Source organism: Dreissena polymorpha, chromosome 5 (genome assembly GCF_020536995.1).
Source record: "Dreissena polymorpha isolate Duluth1 chromosome 5, UMN_Dpol_1.0, whole genome shotgun sequence".
Taxonomy (NCBI): Eukaryota; Metazoa; Mollusca; class Bivalvia; order Myida; family Dreissenidae; genus Dreissena; species Dreissena polymorpha.
In genome coordinates this window covers 30,722,538-30,747,016 of record NC_068359.1, presented here as the reverse complement: position 1 = coordinate 30,747,016, position 24,479 = coordinate 30,722,538, and the positions used below count along the sequence as shown (strand labels likewise).

Sequence of the window (24,479 nt, the reverse complement as noted above, 5' to 3'; positions counted from 1 at the left end):
CAGATGACCCCTATTGATTTTCAGGTCACTAGGTCAAGGCCACAGTGACTGGAAACAGTGAAATGGTTTCCTGATGATAACTTAAGAATAATTAGGCCTTGGATCATGACACTTCATAGGTACATTGATTATAACTTGCAGATGACCCTTTTGATTTTCAGGTCACTAAGTCAAAGGTCAAGGTCACAGTGACAAAAGACGTATTCACACAATGGCTGCCACTACAACTGACAGCCCATATGGGGGGCATGCATGTTTTACAAACAGCCCTTGTTTGTCATTATACAGCTTGAAAATTCCTGTCTGTGCCATAACTTTGCCATATATAAATTGATTTTGAAAAATAAGTTGGCACAAATGAAATCCGTCAAAAGATGGCTAGTTGAAAGTAAAATGTTTTGCCCTAACTCAGAGGTCAAGGTTGCACTTGAGAGTTTTAAGATCATATTTTGCCATAAAACAGTTAGTTTGAACGGTAACTTTGTCATTAATCATGCTACTTTAAGATAACTTTCCACGAATAACAACCATAAGAGAACTGCATCTGGTGTGTAATTAATGACTTGCTACCTCAAAAGTTTAGGTCACATTTAGAGGTGAGAAGTCAAATGAGTTTGAAAATTCTTGTCTTAGACATAACGTTGCCATATATTGATGGCTTTAAAAACAACTTGGTGCAACTGCAATTCTTCATAGGACGTATTTTTGTGTGTTAAACTTGTCTCCCTACCTCACTTCCTCAAAGTTTGCCATAAAACAGCTTAACAGCTTTGATTTCAACTTTGTCATTTATCATACTATTTATGCCCCCCTTCGAAGAAGAGGGGGTATATTGTTTTGCACATGTCGGTCGGTCCGTCGGTCGGTCGGTCCGTCCACCAGATGGTTTCTGGATGATAACTCAAGAACGCTTAGGCCTAGGATCATGAAACTTCATAGGTACATTGATCATGACTGGCAGATGACCCCTATTGATTTTCAGGTCACTAGGTCAAGGTTACAGTGACTCGAAATAGTAAAATGGTTTCCGGATGATAACTCAAGAACGCTTACGCCTAGGATCATGAATTTTTATAGGTACATTGATCATGACTCGCAGATGACCCCTATTGATTTTCAGGTCACTAGGTCAAAGGTCAAGGTCACGGTGACTCGACACAGAAAAATGGTTTCCGTATGATAACTCAAGATTGCTTACGCCTAGGATCATGAAACTGCATAGGTACATTGATCATGACTCACAGATGACCCCTATTGATTTTCAGGTCACTAGGTCAAAGGTCAAGGTCATGTTGACTCGACACAGTAAAATGGTTTCCGGATGATAACTCAAGAAGGCTTAAACCTAGGATCATGAAACTTCATAGGTACATTGATCATGACTGGCAGATGACCCCTATTGATTTTCAGGTCACTAGGTCAAAGGTCACAGTGACTCGAAACAGTAAAATGGTTACGGATGATAACTTGGATGTGCTTTGGCGGATTTCATTGAAACTTGGCATGAGTATACTTGTATATATGGATAAGATGATAACTTAAGAATGCCTATGCCTAGGATCATGAAACTTCATAAGTACATTGATCATAAATGGCAGATGACCCCTATACATTTTCAGGAAACTAGGTCAAAGGTCAAGGTCACAGTGACTCGAAACAGTAAAATGGTTTCCGGATGATAACTCAAGAATTATTAGGCCTAGGATCATGAAACTTCATAGGTAAATTGATCATGACTGGCAGATGACCCCTATTGATTTTCAGGTCACTAGGTCATAGGTCAAGGTCACAGTGACACAAAACGTATTTACACAATGGCTGCCACTACAACTGACAGCCCATATGGGGGGCATGCATGTTTCACAAACAGCCTTGTTTAATATAACTCTCCACGAATGACAACCATAAGGCTGCAACATTTCAATAGTAACACTTGTCCACCTTCCTCAGGGGTCAAGGTCACACTTAGAGGTCAAAGGTAACCTTCAGCTGCGCAATTGCTTGCCAGACTGTAATTGTTTTTGTTAGAAACCAACATATACTTGTTTTAAATTTCATTTTCTTAATTCACAGGAGATGCAGCAGATCCATACGCATAGCTGCAGGAAATCCCAGAAAGAATTCGCCTTCGACGGCTAACCGATCGCGACATGAGCCGACTGGCGCAAGGGGTGGGCAAAGACTGGGAGCTAGCAGCCATGGAGCTGGGACTGTACAAGGTGGAGGTTGACCACTGTAAGATGGAGCATCCCACCCCAGTGATGCGGATGCACTCGGCCATATACAAGTGGTGTAACAAGAGGCCAGAGGAGGCTCACCTCACAAGATGGATTGAGGCCTTGAAGAAATGTAGTTGTACAATTGACATGGAAACGATGAAAAAGGTGGCGAGGCAAATGTGCGAATCTTAATGCATGTTGTTTTGATTAGTTTACACTATCCTACATTTTCAACTAACAAAACAGTTATGCTGAATTGAAAAAACATACTAGGATTCAGTTTTTCATATAGTGTTGTATTGAAAGTTAAATTTTGTGTGACCAATCAAAGGTCAATGAGGAATGCCAAGTCATTATGAATATGATTTTTTTTTGTTAAACAAATTTTGACCCTAATTTTTTTTTATGCCCCCCGGTAGGGTGGCATATAGCAGTTGAACTGGCCATCAGTCTGTCAGTCTGTGCGTCCGTCCGAAAACTTTAACATTGGCCATAACTTTTGCAATATTGAAGATAGCAACTTGATATTTGGCATGCATGTGTATCTGATAAAGTTGCACATTGTGAGTGGTGAAAGGTCAAGGTCATCCTTCAAGGTCAAAAGTAAAAAAATACAATCCAAGAGAAGTAATAAGCTTTAAAAGGGAGATAATTTCTAAACCTGCCAAATGATGTATTGAAATTTTATTTCAAAGTGGCGCAATAGGGGGCAGTATGTTTCTGACAAACACATCTCTTGTTTTACATATTTTTTTGCAACTGTGTCTGAAAAATTGTTCCAATATATTGACTAACATCATGACCCTGTTCTGAACAGAGTCGTGTTTGGTAAGAAAATTGTTAAAATCAATATTATTTACTACAATTTAATCATTGTCTTGTTTAGCATTCTTGACATTTTTTCTGCAAATTTCAGTTGTTATAGGATAAAGAATGAGGCAATGTTTTGTATACCTTTTCTATGTTTATTTTTGTCATTTTCATAAAAATTTCAAACTTTGAATTTTGATTGTTATTATGCTCCCCCTAAAAAAAATTTGGGGGGAGCATATACCGGTAGTCGCCTCTTCGTCTGTCCGTGTGTCCATCCGTCCGTCCGTCCGTCCATGCACAATTTTTGTCCGGTCTATTTCTCAGCAACTAATGACCGGAATTCAATGAAACTTTATGGGAAGCTTCACTACCAAGAGGAGATGTGCATATTATCAGCCAGTTCTGGTCGGATGATTTTTCCACAGAGTTATGGCCCTTTGAAATTTTCCATTAACTGTACATATAGTGCAATTCTTGTCCGGGCTATTTCTCAGCAACTAATGACCGGAATTCAATGAAACTTTATGGGAAGCTTCACTACCAAGAGGAGATGTGCATATTATCAGCGGGTTCTGGTCGGATGATTTTTCACAGACTTATGGCCCTTTTGAAATTTTCCATTGTACATATAGTGCAATTCTTGTCCGAGCTATTTCTCAGCAACTTATTACGGGAATTCAATGAAACTTTATGGGAAGCTTCACTACCAACAGGAGATGTGCATATTATCAGCCGGTTATGGTCGGATGATTTTTCACAGAGTTATGGCCCTTTGAAGTTTGAAATTTTTAAGTTGCTAAACCATCCATCGTATTATTTTGTCCAAAGTTATGCCCCTCAAGACGTTTCCTTTTATCTGAATATATAGTGCAATATTGTGACAAAAAAACCTTTGGGGAGCATCACCCATCTCCGACGGTTTCTTGTGATTGTATAACATGCACCTTTTAAAGGATTTTCGGAGTTCAAGGCTTCAAATGTAGAGAAAATTTTCTAGGCAGATAATGTTAAGGATGAGGGGCAATATTGCTCTGATTAAATAATATTCAATACCATATTATAATATTGAATACCATATTATATTATTGAATACCATATACATGTATATATGTGTGTGTATATATATATATATATATATATATATATATATATATATATATATATATATATATATATATATATATATATATATATATATATATATATAATTATATATATATACAATTTAATCATGTTAAGTTATAAAAAGCACATTTGTGTTCAGTTTAAACGCTCCGATTCTGGCAGTTTAGTTTAATTAAGTAAATGCTAGAATCACGGTAAGTGACAACTCAACGCCAGATGAATAAGAAACTAAAGTGTAACTAGTGCAATGAGGTGGGAACCATCCTTGCTTTTAGTTTTCAATTATATGACAAAAACATAGTTTAAAAATGAAAAAATGAACATAAAAAACAGGGACCTATTCACTATGTTTGTATACGTCCATGTTACAAATCACCATGAATGTTTTAAAGGCATATTGACACCATTTTACATACAAAGTAAAAAGAGTCCTCTCTGATAAGTGTACCAGTTCTCATGGTATTAGGTACAAATTCAGTTTTAATATGGAATTTGAGTGCTTTTGTGGTAAATGTGCTATTCTATTCTTTTGTTTTATTTTCTTAATTGGAAATCTAATGAAAAAAAGTTATGTAGTGTAAAAATCATGAAGAAATTAACATTGATTGTTTAGGTCACATGAGCGTAACATAATCATGGTGAGCTTTTGTGATGGCCTTTTATCCGCTGTGCGTCTGTCATCAATATTTTCTTTGTTTACTCTCTAGAGGCCACATTTTTTTCCAATCTGCATGTAACATGGTCAGAACATTTGGCCCTATGACATCTTGCTTGAGGTTAAAACTCCATCACTGGAGTTTAAAAACAAGGTCACCTGGTCAAATTAAAAAAAATGCTTGTTAACACTCTAGAAGTCACATTTATTGAATTCGGAAATGGTTGTTGTTTGTTAAAAAAACCTGGCCACAAGGGGGTGGGGCAGTTTTCCTATTATGGCAATTGTTAAACATTGAACACTCTAGAAGTCAGTTCTTAAGTCCAATCTTCCTGAGAGATGGTCAGAACATTTTTGATCTAATGATGTCTCGACAGAAGGCGAAAATTGTTCGATTTTCATGAGACATGGAAGCCATGCAGTGTTGGGGCAGTTTCATTAACTGGCTATTGTGAAACTTGTTACCACTCTCGATGTCGAATTTAAGTCCAACCTTCATGAAACTTGTCCAGAACAATGATTTTGTTCGAATGATATCTTGGCAGTTCGAAAATGGTTCCAGTTCTTTAAAACATTGCCACCAGCGTGGGGTAGTTTTCATTTTATGGCATTAGTTAGGCCTTGATGCCTTGTTTACCCTCATATCTTATTCCAATCTTCATTAAACTTGCTCAGGACATTTGTCGTAATAATAAAATGGTCCCAGTTCTAAAATAAAATCTCAAACAGAGGTAGGGTAGTTTTCATTTTATGGCACTAGAGGTGCCTTGATGCCTTGTTTACCCTCATATTCTTATTTCAATCTTCACAAAACTTGGTCAGAACATTTGTAATAATAATAATAATAATAATAATAAATAGTTGAGTTTGAAACTGGGTCATGTGAGGTTAGTAAAATTAAAGAAAAAGCTTGTTAAGACACACATTTCAAGTCAAATCTTCAGCCAAGTTTGAAAATTAAAATGTGTCTAGAAATTTAATATATTTTTATTTTCATTAGTACTCACATCATTCTTTAATCAACCTTCTTGCAATAGTTAGGTTTCTTCGTGTCTTCATCGAGCAAACTTGTTTCATACAACTATTCAAATATATTTATTAATACAAATGTAAGATAGAATCTTAGTTAATATAAAAGTGCCTGTGTAACTGTCAATGTAGTTTATGAGAGTGTTTGCAACATGTTAAAAGTTAGAAAGGTTATGTTTATTTTGGTGTTACCGTACATGTTTGTACATGCTAATTTACATTGCTCAGCCTTCAATGTTATGGGTTTGTATGTAATTGTAACACTGAATAGCCATTTCTGAATCTTGTTTGAATGCATTTTGTATGAATGCTCATTATATTAGCTGATTTTAATAAATACTTTTTATTACGCCTTGTTGATCGCATTGTGTGCATTGAAGACTTATGACTACTGGATTCTCCATGCAAAAGCGTAAGTGGAAAATAATTGTATCTGATGTTGACTTTTTTAGTAACTGCAACAGTTCAAGAGATGTCATGTTGAACCAACTGAGTAAACATTAGTTATAAATCACCCCGACCTGTAGTTTATTTTTACTCACCTGACGTTTGGTTTGCAGGGCTTTCACATAATTATTAAAACTGTTATTTTCATTCCTATATGGAAGACTACCGGTACTTGATATCATACTCTCATGATTATGCTTTTCAAACAGGAGACCAAAGATTGACATGTGTTTCCCATCCGAGTTTAAAGCAATATTCATAAAAGGACATGTTAGAATGTTATAGCTAGTTCTCCTATTTATATTTTCGAAATCAAGTGAGGATATCAGTTCTATTGATAATGAAGGAGATAATGTACAGCTTTGTCAACTATGTTCCATGACAAATAATTCAAGAATATGTGTTGATCACTGGGAATGGAAAGTGTCTTGCCCATCTACAGTTCATGATGATGAAATAATGAAGTTTTAATGAAATCGCCTGAGAAATGTGAAACAGTTGGCTCCACAAATATACAATGCTGACAAATAAATGGACCTGCCAACTGATTGAGTGACTCGATTTCCATCTCCATGGCAAGGTATGGGCAATTAAATCAACAGGTTGTTAAAATCTGAAATCTTATAATTGTTTTTTAAGAATTTCCTACTTTTCAATTTGTTACATATAATGCTTGTGGCGATTAGGTATTGTCACTGTGGAGAGACTTTAGCTCTCTTTTTTGTTGAGCCAATGACATAATTGAAAACTGAATGAAATGAATAGTTGTTATTTGGACTGGTCACATACAATTATAAGGTCACCTGAACTCAAAGTACGGTTAGCATGGTCGACTTTTAGCTCGTTGCCACTGTTAAGACCTCATTTATCATCCAAACTTGATGAAACTTTGTCAGAACGTTTATCTTGACAAAATATATAGGCCAAGTTCTTGTCTGGCTAGCTTACGTCAAAAACAAGGTCACCAGTTCAAATCATTAAAAAAAGGACCACTCTAGAGGTAACATTTATAACTCTTGATGAAACTTGGTCAGAATTACTGCTTTTGCAATACATGTATCTAGGCCAAGTTTGAGTTGGATTCATGTGCATTAAAAAAACTAGATAACTAAGTAAAATATTGAAAAAGCTTTTAACAGGCCACATTTATGACTTTAACTTTATGAAAATTAATAAGAATGTTCATTACTGGCCCACAAAAGCCTTATTAAAAAGGCCAATGTCATACTGTATGTACATGAGTGTGTGAATGCTTCCTTTTGTTATGCTGTTCTACCTACAGCTCCTTGTACAGTTTGCATGCGATTTTTGTCAAACTTTTACAGAATGATTATCTTTTAGTGCTTCGACTCTGTTAATGTTCGCGATTGCTTTAGTTAAGGAATTATAGCATTATGTGGTCAACTCCTCTATTTTTGAATGACATAGCGCTGTTTGTACAAAGCTACTTTTAAAAGCTTATGTGTGCAACTCCTAAATTTTGCAGATTTTGCCAAACATTTACTGAATAATAATATACAAGTGCTACAGCAAATTTTATTCATGTTTCACGATTGCATTATTTTTAAGGAGTTATTGTACTTCTTTTAAAATTAAATAATGCCAGTGCCTTATAGTGAAGTTTGACTTTTTTCTTTGTCTTAAAACACCAGTTGCAAATAATTACCGTACCCTTTTGACAACAAATTACACCCGTGTTGTGACAGCTGCTTCTAAATGATATTTAGGTTATAGTTAATTCTGGGTCAAAAAAAATCTTGTAATTACTCTGAAAGCAACATCAGTCTGTGACTCAGTCTTGATGAAACTCTTGTCAGAACGGTGTTCGCGAAAATAATTAGGCAATGTTCAAATCTGGACCACTTGTATCTGAAAACAAGATCAGGTCACATTTAAAAAAAATGCCACTCTAGAAGCCATATTTGTGAATTAATCTCGATGGAACTTTGTCAGAATTTGTGTAACTACAAATTCATTTAAATGTTGACAATGTCAATGTAATGTTTGAATCTGGATCAATTACTTGATCATCGGGTCAAGTCTCCAACAAGTGGTGTGCCACAAATACAGGCTTGATCATCGGGTCAAGTCTCCAACAATTGGTGTGCCACAAATACAGGCTTGATCATGGTGTCAAGTCTCCAACAATTGGTGTGCCATAAATACAGGTGAGCATTAATCGGCCCGATAGTTAGAATGGAAAAAGGTACGGACAGGGCCAACATGTTATACGCTACAACATTCTTTAAATGGCAGGGGGGGGGGGGGGAATTTAAAAAGTAACAACGCAACGTTTGTTGATTAATGTTTTATTATTTTCTCTTAATGACATGTCTTAAATAAAGTTACTTGGACAAAACAATATATACAAAAACTAACATATGAATGATTCACAACATGTTAACATGATTAGCTGTCAGGTTATGGCTCTATCACGATTAGATGGTTGATCAACAACACGATTAGTCAAGCACATGCTACGATGGGACTTTCACTATGCTGACATGGAGAATGCTAACTAGCTATTAACCCTTTACCACTTAGATACGTATTTTGACGTTTTTTTAGTCCCTTGCAAAGTCAAATTAAATTAAAGATCTTTCTTTCTAGATTCAAGTTTTAAAGGCTTCATTTCCAAACCTTAGATATTGATGAGCAGCAAACAGCATAAAACCTGAACAGACTGCGAGTTGCGTTGCAATTTTCACTTTGCCTCTGAGTGGGAAAGGGTTAATATACATTACATACAAAGTATTTTGACTAAAGTGAATATCACTGGCTATACAGATACAAAATATTTTTTTACTAATTATGCATTCAATTAATACGAGTCCCTGTCTGGGAACACAGGGCTTAATGTGCGGAAGGTATGAGGACCGTGCGGGCTAATATGAGGACTGTGCAGGCTAATATGAGGACCGTGCAGGCTAATATGAGGACCGTGCAGGCTAATATGAGGACCGTGAAGGCTAATATGAGGACCGTGCAGGCTAATATGAGGACCGTGCAGGCTAATATGAGGACCGTGCAGGCTAATATGAGGACTGTGCAGGCTCATATGAGGACCGTGCAGGCTAATATGAGGACCGTGCAGGCTAATATGAGGACCGTGCAGGCTAATATGAGGACCGTGCAGGCTAATATGAGGACTGTGCAGGCTAATATGAGGACCGTGCAGGCTTATATGAGGACCGTGCAGGCTAATATGAGGACCGTGCAGGCTAATATGAGGACTGTGCAGGCTAATATGAGGACTGTGCAGGCTAATATGAGGACCGTGCAGGCTAATATGAGGACCGTGCAGGCTAATATGAGGACCGTGCAGGCTAATATGAGGACTGTGCAGGCTAATATGAGGACTGTGCAGGCTAATCTAAGACGACAAATTCCGGCTAGATAAGATTTTCGTTTAAAAGAGACATCTTTTAAACGTAAAATTCCATAAAAGCAAAGTGTCTGTACGCACATGCATTAAGTTCCGTTTTCCCAGAGCACGGCTAATGTGCATCTAATAAGTGCAACAGTTAAATAGAGCATCACCTAACACGGCAAGAAATATCATATTTGCTATTTCTGTAAACTTACCTTTTTCACCAAAACAAATGTACAAACTTGACAAAATATGAACATGAAGACTTTTGTCAAAACAAAAGACAGTGCTCTAATTACCAGTATTATCTGAAACTAAGCAATGTTAGTCACTCTGGTAACAGCCATCTTGAAACTTAATAAAAGTCGTACACACTGTGTGTGTTTTTCATATTACTGGTATACCTAGTGTTTTCTAGAAGGTAAAAAAATACACAAAACGTTTTCGTGTTTTTCGTAAAGTAGAAGCGGGTATTTTCAACCGGTAAGCCACTTTGTATTTATATTTTTTATAAATACGCTTTGTCCGCTTTACGGCTTTGGTACTTTTTGTTAAAAGATCGTTTAAGGCGGAATAAAATAGTTATTGAAGGAAATCCGCTAACAAATATGTTGTTTAATTACTTGACATTCAAGAACACGGATGTACGAATATCATTTTCTCTTATTATACACATTAATTTCGCATAATTACAGTAAAATATAACACAATTACGTTTATTTTATTTTCCCGGCGCGTTTTATCTATTATTATTTATATCATTGCAAAAGTTTGGTTAAAACCCCTTTTCTGGAATTGACTTTCTTTTAAGCACATTGTGTGACATGAATTTCAACCGACATACACATCTCGCACCTATGTTAGAAGGTTTAACAAGAAATAAGTGTCGTGAATGAATTCAGAATTTGTATGAATGATTTGAATATTTTTCACTCTTTAAATGTATATTTTTGGCATATTTTTAACGAATGTTACGAAACGTTATACTACATTACAAAGGATTCAACTTAATGAAACAGAACTTGTACTGTAAAAGCGATACTATTTGTGGTTAGCTCTGCATTTTCTGCAATATAAGCAGCATAGCGTCTTGTTTTCAAACTTTGCTTAAAAGAAAGTGCTTACTTTATGATTTAATTGTACTTCTAAATTTGATTGATGTCAATTTAATTTAGGAAGAATAGTAACAATAATCAATAGTGTCATGGCCATACTGTTAACATGCATATAGATTAAAGCAAATTGAACTCTTTTATCAATTTTGGATAGTTGCGCGTGCGTCATAATGTTAGCTAATAAAGTGTATTGACAAAATGACCTGTCACAGGCTTTTTTTAACAACAGTACATGGGGTAAATAGGAAAACCATAATTAAAATAATAACCATTAACAAATACATTTTAGTCCTGTTTCCATATTTTTATCCACATCCCAACAAACGTAGTGTTAGAGGCAGGCAGGAAATCGAGACTTATACCTATTTTTACAGTTTTGGGAAAGGCTATTTTGATTAAAAACAAAGCGTACTCACACAAGTGTAGCCATAAATAATTATTAAATTCCATTTAAGATGTGTGGACCTTGGCATACATGTAGCCAACTGAATATCCCACATGTTCAGTAAAATGTCAGTATCAAGCCACGTTTCATGTAAAAACATGAAAAGCGTTCTCTCCGCGAGTGTTGTCTTTAAATCAAAAAGTACAAAACATCATCGATTATATTCTATTTTTAACAAAATGTTAAGTGGTTTGTTTGAACACAACGATATGTATATGTTGCTCTGACAGGATTCTAAATTAATAATAAAATTGTTCACCATCATTAACCAATGTCTTGTACGGGAGACAATAGAGCCTGTTTCATTTTGAATCTTATGAACAATGTTGATCCATGGCAAATTTTTAAACGGTAATGCTGCACATGTCCATATATTTCCTAAGGGCAAAATCGTTATAAGATTCTTAGCTGCTCCTTCTTCAGATCCCTTAACACTGTCAAGGTCACATTAATGGCCGAGAGTTAACATCTGTATCCTTTTGATGTTGACCCAATATGTATTATATTATGAACTGTTAAGTTTTAAGTATTTAGCTCAAACATGACATAAATATTGATCTTACTATTAACTACTATACATAATGCTTACATCTGGCATGGGTAATCCTAGCCATTTGACGGTCTTGTTAAAACACTGTTAACTGTATATGTTTATTTTACACTTATGAACATAGTTATGCTCGAATATGCCTTAAACTGAATACTATGCTTGCTATTTCCAGGCAACAAGACGATAGTTATAGACGTTGAGGATACCAAGGGTATGAAAGAAAAGCAGTAAGACTGTCCCGCTCTAGAAAGCGAAGGATACATAAAAGCACACACATAAAAACTAAATAAAATATTACGTCCAAGTGCTACGCTATTTAAAAAACACACAAAACACGATGCCTTATTTATAAGTGTCATATAGTATGGGGTGAACAACTGAAAGAAGTCAAACCGGTTTTATACTATGAAAAGGTTTATGAAACAAAAAATACTACCATCCTTGAGATTCGGAATACCTGACGCGAGCTTAGAGCTTAGAAGATGCAAATCAGTGTAGTGGGTAGTTTGTTGATTTCAAATTTAAATATGAAACTGTGTTGTTTTTTTCAATTTAATGACTTAATATAACGATAATATAACGATACATGCTGTAAGTTTTGGACGACGTCTTTTTAATCAAGTTTTTAATTGATGACTATATCATAATCGCAAAATGTGAACTTGTATTGGATACAAATACAAATATGATATGATTTCAGATCAATACATATATTTGCATATATATATATACATGCATTTTATTTCTCTTTCATACTCATGTTAGTACATCTTATTTTATTTAAATCCATGGCATACCGATTTCTTACCGCAATGACTATTTTATCATTTACCTAAGTGCTTAGTACACTTGAAAATGAAAACAGAGGCATCGCGGGAAAACATTACGTGAGACAGTTTATTAGAGTTTGTTTTAATATTTTATCCCACTTTTACAGCGAAATCGGTTGATTAAAGCCCCGTTTATTAAATTTCATCTATAATCAACGGCAAGGCTATAATCAATGGCACGAAATGACGTCATCAACTGCCGAACCGGGACTACTTTTTCCCACGCACCTCGTCACCTGTATTTGCCAAGTGCATCAATAATAATAACAATCTCAAAAGTTTGTCAATCTTAATGACCTTAAAACAAAGAAAAGTAGCAAAAAAACGTGTTTTTGTCATTAATTGGTATTAAAACCTCTAGTATTAGGTAAATTTAACACTATGCAAATAGGTTCTGTTGTTGTTGCTCCCCTTTGAAGAAGTCAGTTCGAGTTGCTCCCCTTTGACCGTAGAAAACAATCGTCTGGACCAAGAAATCCTGTGTTAATTTACAAGCTGTACTCGGATATGCGTCCATCTGATTTTTCTTCAAAGCATCTTTTCAACCTGGCAATACGCACAAATGACACTGCATCCCAGTGGTTCTTGCGTCAATAATTGGGTGTCAACAAGCTAGGTCAGATGCTGAAGGCCATGGCAAAAGACGCCGGCTTTCTCAAGCACAAGAGAATAACGAACCACTCAGTTCGCAAATTCCTGGTCCAAAAACTTCGAAATGCAAACATTCCACTAGTCTAAATAATTAGACGTAAGCTACCCCGATGTAAATCGACCTCATATTTATAGGAGTAACATTCCACCTACTGAAACCATGGCCATAACAGGGCACAAAAATGTCCAGTCCATAACCAATTATTCCAACATATCTGTTGAACAGCAGCAAAAGTGTTCATTCTTGCTCAGTCCAGTAAATGTAACAATCCAACAGATTTCTCTTGTTCACCTTCATGCACCGAAACTATGGCCGAAATGCAGCCTAGACAACCACTGTCTACCGTCGAACAAGTTGATCTTGATGTTCGCCCCACCCAGTCACTTCACCAGCAAATGTCTTTCTCTAAATCGAACAACTTTGCCTCACAATTCTTTGGTGCCACTTTCAACATTCAAAATGTATATAATTAGCTTAAATCCAAGTAATCTTTGTTATTTCGTCACGAAATAACCACATATTATAACAAAGAAGCAAATATTGTGCACCTCGTGATCGACTTGATAGTTTGATATCGAAATTGAATTGTGTGTGGTGTTAGGCTACGTTGTAAACAAATGTAATTCCTTGTATATAACAACTTAATGTCATATTGATATCATAAAACTTTAAGATTTGCAATTCAATATGATTAAAATTGTAATTAATAACGCTCGACACTTTGTTACAGAACGATATTCTGATTTAAAAAAAAGATTATTTGATCAGCGGTTATTTTTGGAACGTGGAGTAATACACTGACCTTGGTTACACTACAGTCATTATCAAAGTACGACAAACACGCATGAAAACTTATTTTGTTTAAATAAAAAAAGTTTACTGAATAAAAAGTGGGATAAATAGAATAATAGGTCAGTGTTGATTATAGATCAGGTTTATCATGCTCGGCACGAAAACGAAAAAGCACTCGCCAAGGCTCGTGCTTTTTGTTTTCTGAGCCTCGCATGATAAACCTGATCTATAATCAACACTAACCTATTATTCTCTATAAAAGAACGTACGAAACTTTCAACAGTGTCAACATAACATATACGGAACGAAAATTGCAATTAACAAGCGCTTAGAGCTATTATATGTTACTAGTATACTTATCAATGTAGAGTTTATAAAATCACTACAAACATCAACAGTAATCAAACTGTAAAAAACACACATATATATATAGTGCTCCTGACTAGATGAGAGGTAAATAGTTGTGCACATGTATATACAAAATCTTAGCATTTTACTGACTCTAAGATCACTGAACGTCTATCATGGTCACATCTGGCAGTTATCGTCAAAAAAAACAATGGGGTAACTGCCAAAATTCGTTTTAATGTGTTCCGTTGCGTCTTTTAATCATGCGCGGTGCATACTTCATATCGCGGTTCAGTGTAAGTAACCCCCAATGTCTTTCGTCTTGTTGGACATTTGTGTGGTTTGTGAAATGTATGCACTAGAACTCTTTGAGATAAACACCTTTTACCGCATTTTTTACATTAACTCTTGCATATTTGCATGTGCAGCATATGTTGAAACTTGAAACTTGCTTATTTGATAAAACGCCTTTTTATATAATTATATTCAATGGCGTTGTACAAAACATATAAATATACGTACAATTGATAAAAAAGAGTGATTGATACTATTATGCAGCATTAATTAAAGGATTAATAATCTAAAAATGTGTGATATAAATAAAAATGCTGTAAGCAATAAAACAATACAGGCTGCAATATTAAACACAGGAAAAATAAAATATTATGTAATAAATTGATATAACTAGGGTTAAGACAATAATTATTGATATTATGAGCAAAGTTTTGGCAACATAAAGACACTGTTTATCATTAACTAAAAGGATACGTGAAAGGATATTTCTGCATTCTGGCTGTCGGATCCCACAGCTACCGGTCGCCTGTCACCCTTACGGACACTTCTTTTTGGTTTTAACCTTATTAGAACTATTGTGACTACAAGTCACGAATAGACTGACCAAGTGTGACTACAAGACACGACTTGAAGGTTAAAATTTCAGTGTGACTATAAGACACAACTAGAGGGGCTAAGCGTGACTAAAAGACCGCTGGATGATGTCATTCAATCATTGAGCAAAGAAGCCCTAATAGTTTTTTAGTAACGGTCACTTGTACAATAAATATCCTTTTCGAGCAAAGAAGCCCGCACAATTCTCGATTTGTTTTGAAATCACAGGTATTTAAATTAAAATAGGTTGTAAAAGTCTCTGAAGAGAAATGTTTTCAATTTCCTTTTTAAAATGTCTATTGAGACAGAAGTCTGAATGCTTGATGGTATGTCATTCCACAGTTTCGGACATACAACTCCGAAACTCCTGTCCATGAAAGTTTTTCTCTTTGTGCGTTTCAAATCATAACATCCGTCATACGAGATCGTAGGTAACGTGCTGGTACTTTTTGTTTTAAAAGTTATGTAAGGTATTTTGGCGCGTGGCCAACATAACAATTATATATGAAGGTCAGTAATTTGAATGTTATTCTAGCCTTTACTGGTAGCCACTGTAGTTCATACAAAGCATCTTTTGAACTGTCATATTTTTGTCGGCCGAGTACCAATTTGGCACACATGTTTTGGATACGTTGCATTTTGTTTATTTCGCATTGAGCTGTTCCATACAAGATGAGATTACAATAATCCAGATAAGATATTACCAAAGACAAAACGAGTATTTCTGTTGCTTCTTTTGTTAAGTATTTCCTTATGTTTTTGATTTTAAGGTAGTTGTACATGGATGTACGGCACTTAATTTTGATGTGTTCTTATCCCCACGCTTTTTGAAAAAAAGGTGGGGATATTGTGGTGATCTCCGCCGTCCGTCCGTCTGTCCGTCTGTCCGTCCGTCTGTCCGTCCGTCCTGGCCACTATCTCCTCCTACACTAAAAGCACTAGAACCTTGAAATTTACACACATGGTAGCTATGAGCATATGTGCGACCCTGCACTATTTGGAATTTTGATCTGACCCCTGGGTCAAAAGTTATAGGGGTTGGGGTGGGGCCGCGTCAGAAATTATCACTCATTTTTTTAGGTTATTTTACATTTACTTCTTTATTTCTACACCGATTCACTTCAAATTGATACTGGACCTCACCTATGACAATACGGTCAATCTCAACCATGCATGGCCCCATTCCCAACCCTGGGGCGCCCCGCCCACATAGGCCACACCCACCAAAAATTTCCATTTACTATAATTTTTTCATTTCTACACGGATTCACTTCAAATTGATACTGAACTTTTGTTATGACATTAGGGTCAATCTCAACTATGCATGGCCCCAATCCCAACCCTGGGGCGCCCGCCCACATAGGCCACACCCACCAAAAAATTCCATTTACTATAATTTTTTCATTTCTACACGGATTCACTTCAAATTGATACTGAACTTCTCTTATGACATTAGGGTCAATCTCAACTATGCATGGCCCCATAACCAACCCTGGGGCCCCGCCCACATAGACCACACCCACCCAAAATTGCCTTTACTATAATTTCTTCATTTCTACACCGATTCACTTCAAATTGATATTGAACTTCTCTTATGACAATACAGTCAATCTCAACTATGCATGGCCCCATTACCAACCCTGGGGCGCCCCGCCCACATAGACCACACCCACCCAAAATTGCCTTTTACTATAATTTCTTCATTTCTACACCGATTCACTTCAAATTGATACTGAACCTCTCTTATGACAATACGGTCAATCTCAACTATGCATGACCCCATTACCAACCCTGGGGCGCCCTGCCCACATATGTCACACCCACCCAAAATTGCCTTTTACTATAACTTCTTCATTTCTACACCAATTCACTTCTAATTGATGATGAACTTCTCTTATGACAATACGGTCAATCTCAGCTATGCATGGCCCCATTACCAACCCTGGGGCACACCTAGGTCAAACATTCGGCGTGGGGATACGCGTCGGCCTCTGCCGCGCCATTTCTAGTTTAAAATTTAGTGTTTCGTCTAAATATGCACCCAAATACCGTATGCAATTTTCTGCTTTAACAGTATCACCAGCAATATCTATTTCTTTAGATTTACATTTATTTAATTGGGGTCAACTACCGAACATGATGAATTAAAAGATATCTAGATAATACCAATACGAGTAAATGGAAATTTTTCTACCAGAAAATTCTAAAAACATATGATGACTCCTAACTTTTTTAATGTAATATCGACAATAATATCTTAGATGAAATTTCAGTCAAAAACATTTTTCTATCGAATATCCTATCAGCATGGTGAAAAGTTACTCATAATTTAGAAACCAAAATAAACAGTAAAATCATTCTGTGGAACAATAAAGACATAACTACTAACAATAAAACGTTTTTCTATAAACATTGGTTCGAAAGAAACATAAAATATGTAGATCAATTATACGACTACAGAATAAACGACTTCTATTCTTTTGATAACTTATGCTACATATTCGGAATACCTACAAGTAATTTCCTGATGTACTACACATTAATCAAAAGTATACCAATCCATATTAAATATGTAATGAATACAAATAACACACCATGTACTCAAAAAACATTCGTAGAAAACATAATTGCAAAACAAAACAAAACGAACAAAATATTTTACACACTTCAAATTAAAAACCCCACCGAAATCTCTAAAGCTCAAACTAAATGGCAAAACCTTATTGGAGAAAAAGAATTTAATTGGAAACAAATATTTGTCATGCCATATAAATCAATTACTGATAGCACACTTAGAAATTTCCAATATAAATACATCCAGAGAATCATAGCTACAAACAAACATCTTTTTATGTGCAACCTATCCAACACAAATCTATGTGATATGTGTAGTGAAAATATTGAAACAATAGAACATCTTTTCTGGGAGTGTAAACATATTCAATCTCTATGGAATCAATTGACAACCTTTCTAGAGAAACAACAATTAAATGTAAAACTATGTCTCTTTGAGATCAGCTTAGGAGTAAATACCTTCAAAATACAAGAGGTTAATAACGCTGTGAATTACATAATTATATTAATGCAATATTTTATATTCAGCATGAAATACAGAAAACAAATACCCACAATAAACTGTTTTATCAATTATTTAAAACTGAAGATTCAAATTGAAAAACAAATTGCCCTTAATAATGATAAACTTCATATATTTGAACAAAAATGGAAACACATTAAACTTTTATAAACAAGTCCAGAATGCTTTTTACCAACTTTATGCAACTCATTCATATTCATAACTATTCTGTATATTTTTTTTGGAAACCCCCCCCCCACTATATATTAGCATATCTTGTATAACATGTTTGAACATTATTGCTGCTACATGATATAACGTTTTTGTGTGATCATATGCATGTATGCAATGTATGTCTTATATTGAATAAGAAAAATGAATTCCGTTTTTGATGCGTTCATTTTCAGTTTATTCTCGTTCATCCAGTTGTTAATAACAAGTGCGCAACGTTCAAGTTCTTGAATGGTAGAGCTTTCAACAGAAAAAGATGTAGGTTTGAATCGCTTATTTGCGGTGTGGTCGTCTGCAAAACTGTAGACTGTGATGGAGGGGGGAACGACATCAAACAGTGTCCCAGCGTACGTCAGGTAGAGCCAAGGACCAAGACAACTACCCTGGGGGAAACTACACTCCAAAGAACGTGCCGCCGATAAAGCTGAATTAACACTTATTTGACAGCTTCTTGGACGAAGATAAGAGTCTATCCAGTTTAGTGCCGTGCCACATGCACCGTATTGTTTTTGCAACACGTCTAGTAGAACGTCATGATCGACTGTATCGAAGGCAGCACTCAAATCAATGGCGATAAGTGCCGTAACCTCTTGTTCCTCCATACCTTCGAGTATATCATTGACTAGTCTAATTTAAGCAGATTCACAAGAATGGAATTGTATGTAGGCTGACTGATTTTTTTGGAAGGAGATTGTTTTCATTTACATGTATATTGAGTCTAAACAGAGAAGCTTTTTCAATCACTTTCGATAGAAATGATAAGTTGCTAACTGGTCTATAGTTTGCATAACTCAGGTCTAGTCCAATTTTCTTAAGAAGTGGTCTTACTATTGCCTGTTTAAATTTTGAAGGAAAAACTCCTTGACTCAGAGAGAGATTAACCAATTTTGTCACGAACGGTAGTAACTCGTTTAAAAATGATTTTAGTACTCTTGTTGGCAATGCATCTAGTTCGCATGATTTTGTTTCAAGATGATTGATGATCTTTTTCACTTCATCTTGGGTAAGCCCCTCGAACATGCCGAAACATGGTACTTCCTTGTGATCGGGTGTGAAGTTTTCGAAACTTGCAAGGGCATCTCTAATTTTGTTAATTTTATCCATGAAGTGATCGGCAAAATTTTCAGCTATCGCGGTGTAGCTTTCACCTTTCTGCATAGGGTTATCAGTATTTTTTCCTGTTAATTCTGATACAAACTTGTAGAGTTTTTTAGAATCTCCGTGAAAATCAATTACTTTTTGACTAAGCGATCGTTGCTTCTCTGCATTCAACTCGAAAGTGTATTTATTTCTGGCATTTTTTAAAAAATCATATTAGTCTGGTTGTTTGTATTTTCTCCACATGCGTTCCAGTTTGCGTGTTATGCGTTTTAGTTCAAGAATGTTTTCGTTAAACCATGGTTTTGGTGCACGACAAATATTGTATTTTTCAATGTATGGAGCGTGTTTATCAAGAATTCTACAGATTTCATCTTCAAATTGCTCTACAAAAATATCTACTTTGTCTGCTGTAATTGACATTTCATTGAGGTCGTTAGTAAATGCTGAGTGGTCTATGTTTTGAAAATTTCGAAATTTTATTGTTTGACTCTTTATATTTTCTTTGTGTACTTTGGTAACGACCTTAACTACACAATGGTCCGAAAAGAAAGGGCCTGGTTCACACGAATTGATTTCAATACCATTTGTAGCCTCAGAGATTACAAGGTCGAGTATATTTCCCTCTGTGTGTGTGCTGAAATTAACATGTTGTTCCAAGCCCATTGCCACAAGAGCATTCTTAAATTCAGTCACAACGCTGTTAGTTTTGTTGACATCTCCAAAAATCATAAGATTTGAATAGTTGGGAACAATTTCCTCCATGAATTCGAAAAATTCTTTCAAAAATTGATGTTCAGTCCCTAATGATTGTGGTCTGTAAACGCCACTTACATTAATTGTAATGTTTTTGAGAATCAGTTGCCATATACCATGTTCAAATGTCCGGGTATTACTACTTGACACTTTTCGTACAGTAACCCCAGTCCGACAAGTTAAAGCCACTCCGCCGCCTATTCTATTTGAACGATTTACAGTATTCATTGTGAAACCATTTTGATTTAAGTCTAATGTATCTATTTGGTGTTGCTTTTCATCTGAAAACCAGGTTTCTGTGAATACAGCAAAGTCAATTTTTTCTTCTATCAGATATTGACCAATCAAAACATTTTTGTTTCTGACAACAGAATGACAGTTCAATGTAAGGCAAGATATTTTTTCATTTTGACTATTTAGTGTATTGCATTTCTTGGGGTATGAGAGGTTGTTTAAGTTTGCATCTGAAATGTTTTGTGTGCTTTGTCTTTTCATAGATGTTACAGTTGGAATGTGTGATGGTAAACTTTGTAAATTATTTAAATTTACTCCACTATTTGTGTCCCATACACGTAACTCTTGATCCCTACCGCCTCGGGTACCTCAATATTTCCAAATATTATATTGCTTTAAAATGGTTAACGTTCCTTTGTTTGGTATTGTATGATTTCTCGATACTGCAGATAAATCAAATAATTGGTCTCTATTATATCTTATCAGACACATTGTGATTGCACGAATGTCAATCCGTTTAGAAAGTGATCACCACAGGTACAATATTAATCCGTTGAGTAAGTGTCCACCACAGGAAAAATATTAATCCGTTGATAAAATATTCCCAATTTTTTTACACAGATCAATTGTTTTTACTAATATTTTACTTTTAACATATCTTTTTTTTAAAGATAAATAAAGTATTGCATCCGTCAAACATTAATGAATATCACTGACAAAAATCACATTTTTCCTGTCACTGCATGGTATTCTTAAAATAATCCAAAATATGAGAGCGAAATTTTTGTTTGTGTATGCTCATTAATATGAGTGCCATTACATTTCACAAAAGAAATATCTCATTATGATTTGTCATATTTTATATATTTATTATATTTATTTATTTATGAATATAAAAAACGGCATGTAGAACAGTTTAAAAAATGTGTGGCCCAATCAGAAACCACATAAACCTTCACCACTTCATATACACATATATATGAAGTGGTGAGGGTTAATGTGGTTTTGCGATAATTAAGGTTGTAGGACGGTATAACTAGCCATAATCGTCACGTTACAATTTCATAACTGAAAAATGAAAAAATCGGACTCACAGTCCACTTAATAATAATGTAATACCACAATCAAATACAAAATAATACGTGTGTTTAGATTTTAAAAATGCGTTTTATGTCAAATATTTTTCTGCTATTACTGTTCTTTGTGTTACAGCACTTAATCATAGATGTATTCAACGCTATGACCAACCAAGAAACTGGCAACAACCACATCTCTCACATGACACTGGAAATAGTTGCTGCGTGCGTATTACTTCCTGTTAGCAGCTTTGATTAAATACCCTTGTAAAGTAAAACATTTAATTGATGTAATGGCATTTATTTATTGTATTTTTCTAGGAATCGCATGCTTTTTAAAGAAAATACATAGGTCACATTACCAACTAGCCAACTTGCCTTTTCGGTAATAATTTACAATCGAAATTTTTGCGCTCTTTGTTCTGTTGAATCTTCGTAGATTTGCATGTGAAAATAACGGCAATTAAATTCTTTGATATGATAAAATTCTATCCACTGTCGTTCCTTTAATAAATACCCACACAAACATATTTGTCATAGTGGATTGAAACTTTAATTTTAAGAAAAGTGTTTCCAAAAAATACAAGCTTCCTACCTAATGAGACACGAGAAAAAAATCAGATTGAGAAAATGGTGTGCGCTTTTAAAATTATTTCTTATTTTGTAAAGATACACATCTCACCAAATAATGTATATGTTTAAGGCTTTCTTTTTAATTCTGAGACCTTTTCGAATACAATGCATTTTATCTGTAGTAAATTTAAACAGTTTCATATATTATAGACATAACAATAAAATGTTTGTGGGTTATAAAAAATACGTTTCTGCAGATATATTATTATACAAAACATGACATGATCGTTAATAACACATGGACATCATACCCTACCTTAATTTCGTTGTTAATGTTCTTAATTTAATAATGTACGGACGTGATTTCAAATGCCCATGGACATGTAGATATGCTTTTTTCCTGTTGAATATTGTTTGTTAATTTTAGTTCAATACGCATAGGCATGTTTGTTCATTAAGTATGGCAATACTTTTATGATGACTCTCGAAAGACGGTATGAGCTCAATCGTAAGAGCACTTTACCCGAGTTCGCCCAGGAACATATGTTTAAGTCTACTAACCAAAGCGATATGACCTTAAATGTGCTGAATCTAACAAAAGAACGAATTATCAAACATGGTGTACACACATAGGTGGTTGTGTAATTTCTGTTAGAATATCATATTAAATATGTAAATTTAAAATGATTGCGCGTGAGTTTGTTTCCTTTTTAAAGTCTATACGCGCCTAGGCTGCACCCAGTGTGTGTATTTGTGTATTTCCAAGGTTATGAGGTACCTCAGCGCCTGAGGCTGCATAATGTTGGGACCCGGAGTGTGTCCAGCACTCCTACCTAATAAGCTTAGACTGACGACAGTTGGGACGAATTTTGAATGATAGCTGCAATTTCCAGCTTTTTTTTTACTGAAATACTTTTTAATTTTTGATATGGTCTTGTGCTGTGGGGGGGGGGGGGGGATTATCCGGAGAAAACACCACCTGTCCGGTATGGTGACCACAAAACAAACACAAAAAAACATTGCGCCTGGAGCGGGAATCGAACTGGTGTCGTAGAGATGAAAAAGCGGACGTGCTAACCACTGCGCTAGCGGGAAGGCCAGCGACTCAAAGAAATGTTGTTTTATCTATATATATCATAGCAGTGCAGCGTTTACAATTTGCAGGTTCGAAATTGTTCGTATTCTTTAGATTTGTGATCGCGAAAAAAATGAAATTTTACATGTTTTCATTCGCAATTTATTTTCTAAATCGAGAAAAAATATCAAACACAATAGAGAAAATATATAGTTGTTCCATTGGTCCATAATTATATCAAAGCGCCGTAGGCGCTGAAGGCCTAGGGCTAGATTTAGTGTGCTTGGGAAGAAGTTTAGTTCTTAAAAATTAGATAGTTCAACTATGTATATAGATGTCAATATCTTTATACATAGTCAAACTATCTTTTTTTAAGAAGACGTTTTGTCGGAAGTTTTTTATTGATTTAGTATGTGTATGCATTATTATAAACAGGTTTATAAAAATCAAGGTTGCAGCTGCATTTTTCAAAAAGTCACAATGGATAGTCGATCATTAAGTCATGGCCATCCAACATAGGCGGTGAAGATATGTGGCTGGGAACGAGATTATGACCCATCTGGGTCTGTCACTTTTTGTGTGTCATAAATGCTGAATGCCCGTTTTGGATGAAATGACGTCCTTATTCAACCAGTATCGGTACATGTTATGCTGATCAGTTTGTGTTGATAATATCTCCATTGATCGCGTATCTGGATGAACATAATTAATTTCAAAGTACGCAATTAATTGTACTAATATTAATCCGTTAATACTCATGGTTGCCATGGGAACAAAAAATGTTATTTTTTCATATTCATTACTATTTTAAAGAATTTAAGCCAAAAAAAAGCACAGAAAATCAACAAAATATGTTCTGGACAGATATGGAGCATCATTAGCATGTTCGAACTTGGCCTAGAGACCATCTAGATAAAACTTGTGAACAAGTTTGGTGAAGATCAGATGAAAACTACTTGAACTAGAGAGCGGACACCAAGCTGAATGTTTAAAACGCACTAAGTGACCCAGTGAACTAGTTTTTTGCCCGGCATGCCCCATGTTCACACTTGGCGTAGACATTATGTAGATACAACTTCTGA

The 24,479-nt window shown here is 35.3% G+C and overlaps 1 protein-coding gene and 1 long non-coding RNA gene across 3 annotated transcripts in view; one reads left to right on the top strand and one right to left on the bottom strand.

The window, feature by feature from the left end:
* LOC127832475 (death domain-containing protein CRADD-like) overlaps positions 1 to 24,479 on the top strand; it is a 41,471-nt gene that overhangs the window by 10,452 nt on the left and 6,540 nt on the right. The window contains exon 1 of one of the 2 annotated variants that reach the window (XM_052357980.1): positions 2,081 to 2,219. The exons of the other annotated variant lie outside the window; for it this stretch is intronic. Coding sequence (XP_052213940.1) covers positions 2,151 to 2,219 — 69 coding nt within the window. The 5' untranslated portion in view covers positions 2,081 to 2,150. Of the gene's footprint in view, positions 1 to 2,080; positions 2,220 to 24,479 lie in introns of those variants that run through there. 2 annotated transcript variants of the gene reach the window in all.
* LOC127832480 (uncharacterized) overlaps positions 8,582 to 24,479 on the bottom strand; it is a 38,937-nt gene continuing 23,039 nt past the window's right edge. The window contains exon 2 of the long non-coding RNA XR_008026909.1: positions 8,582 to 8,928. This is a non-coding gene — a long non-coding RNA (uncharacterized LOC127832480). The remainder of the gene's footprint in view (positions 8,929 to 24,479) is intronic.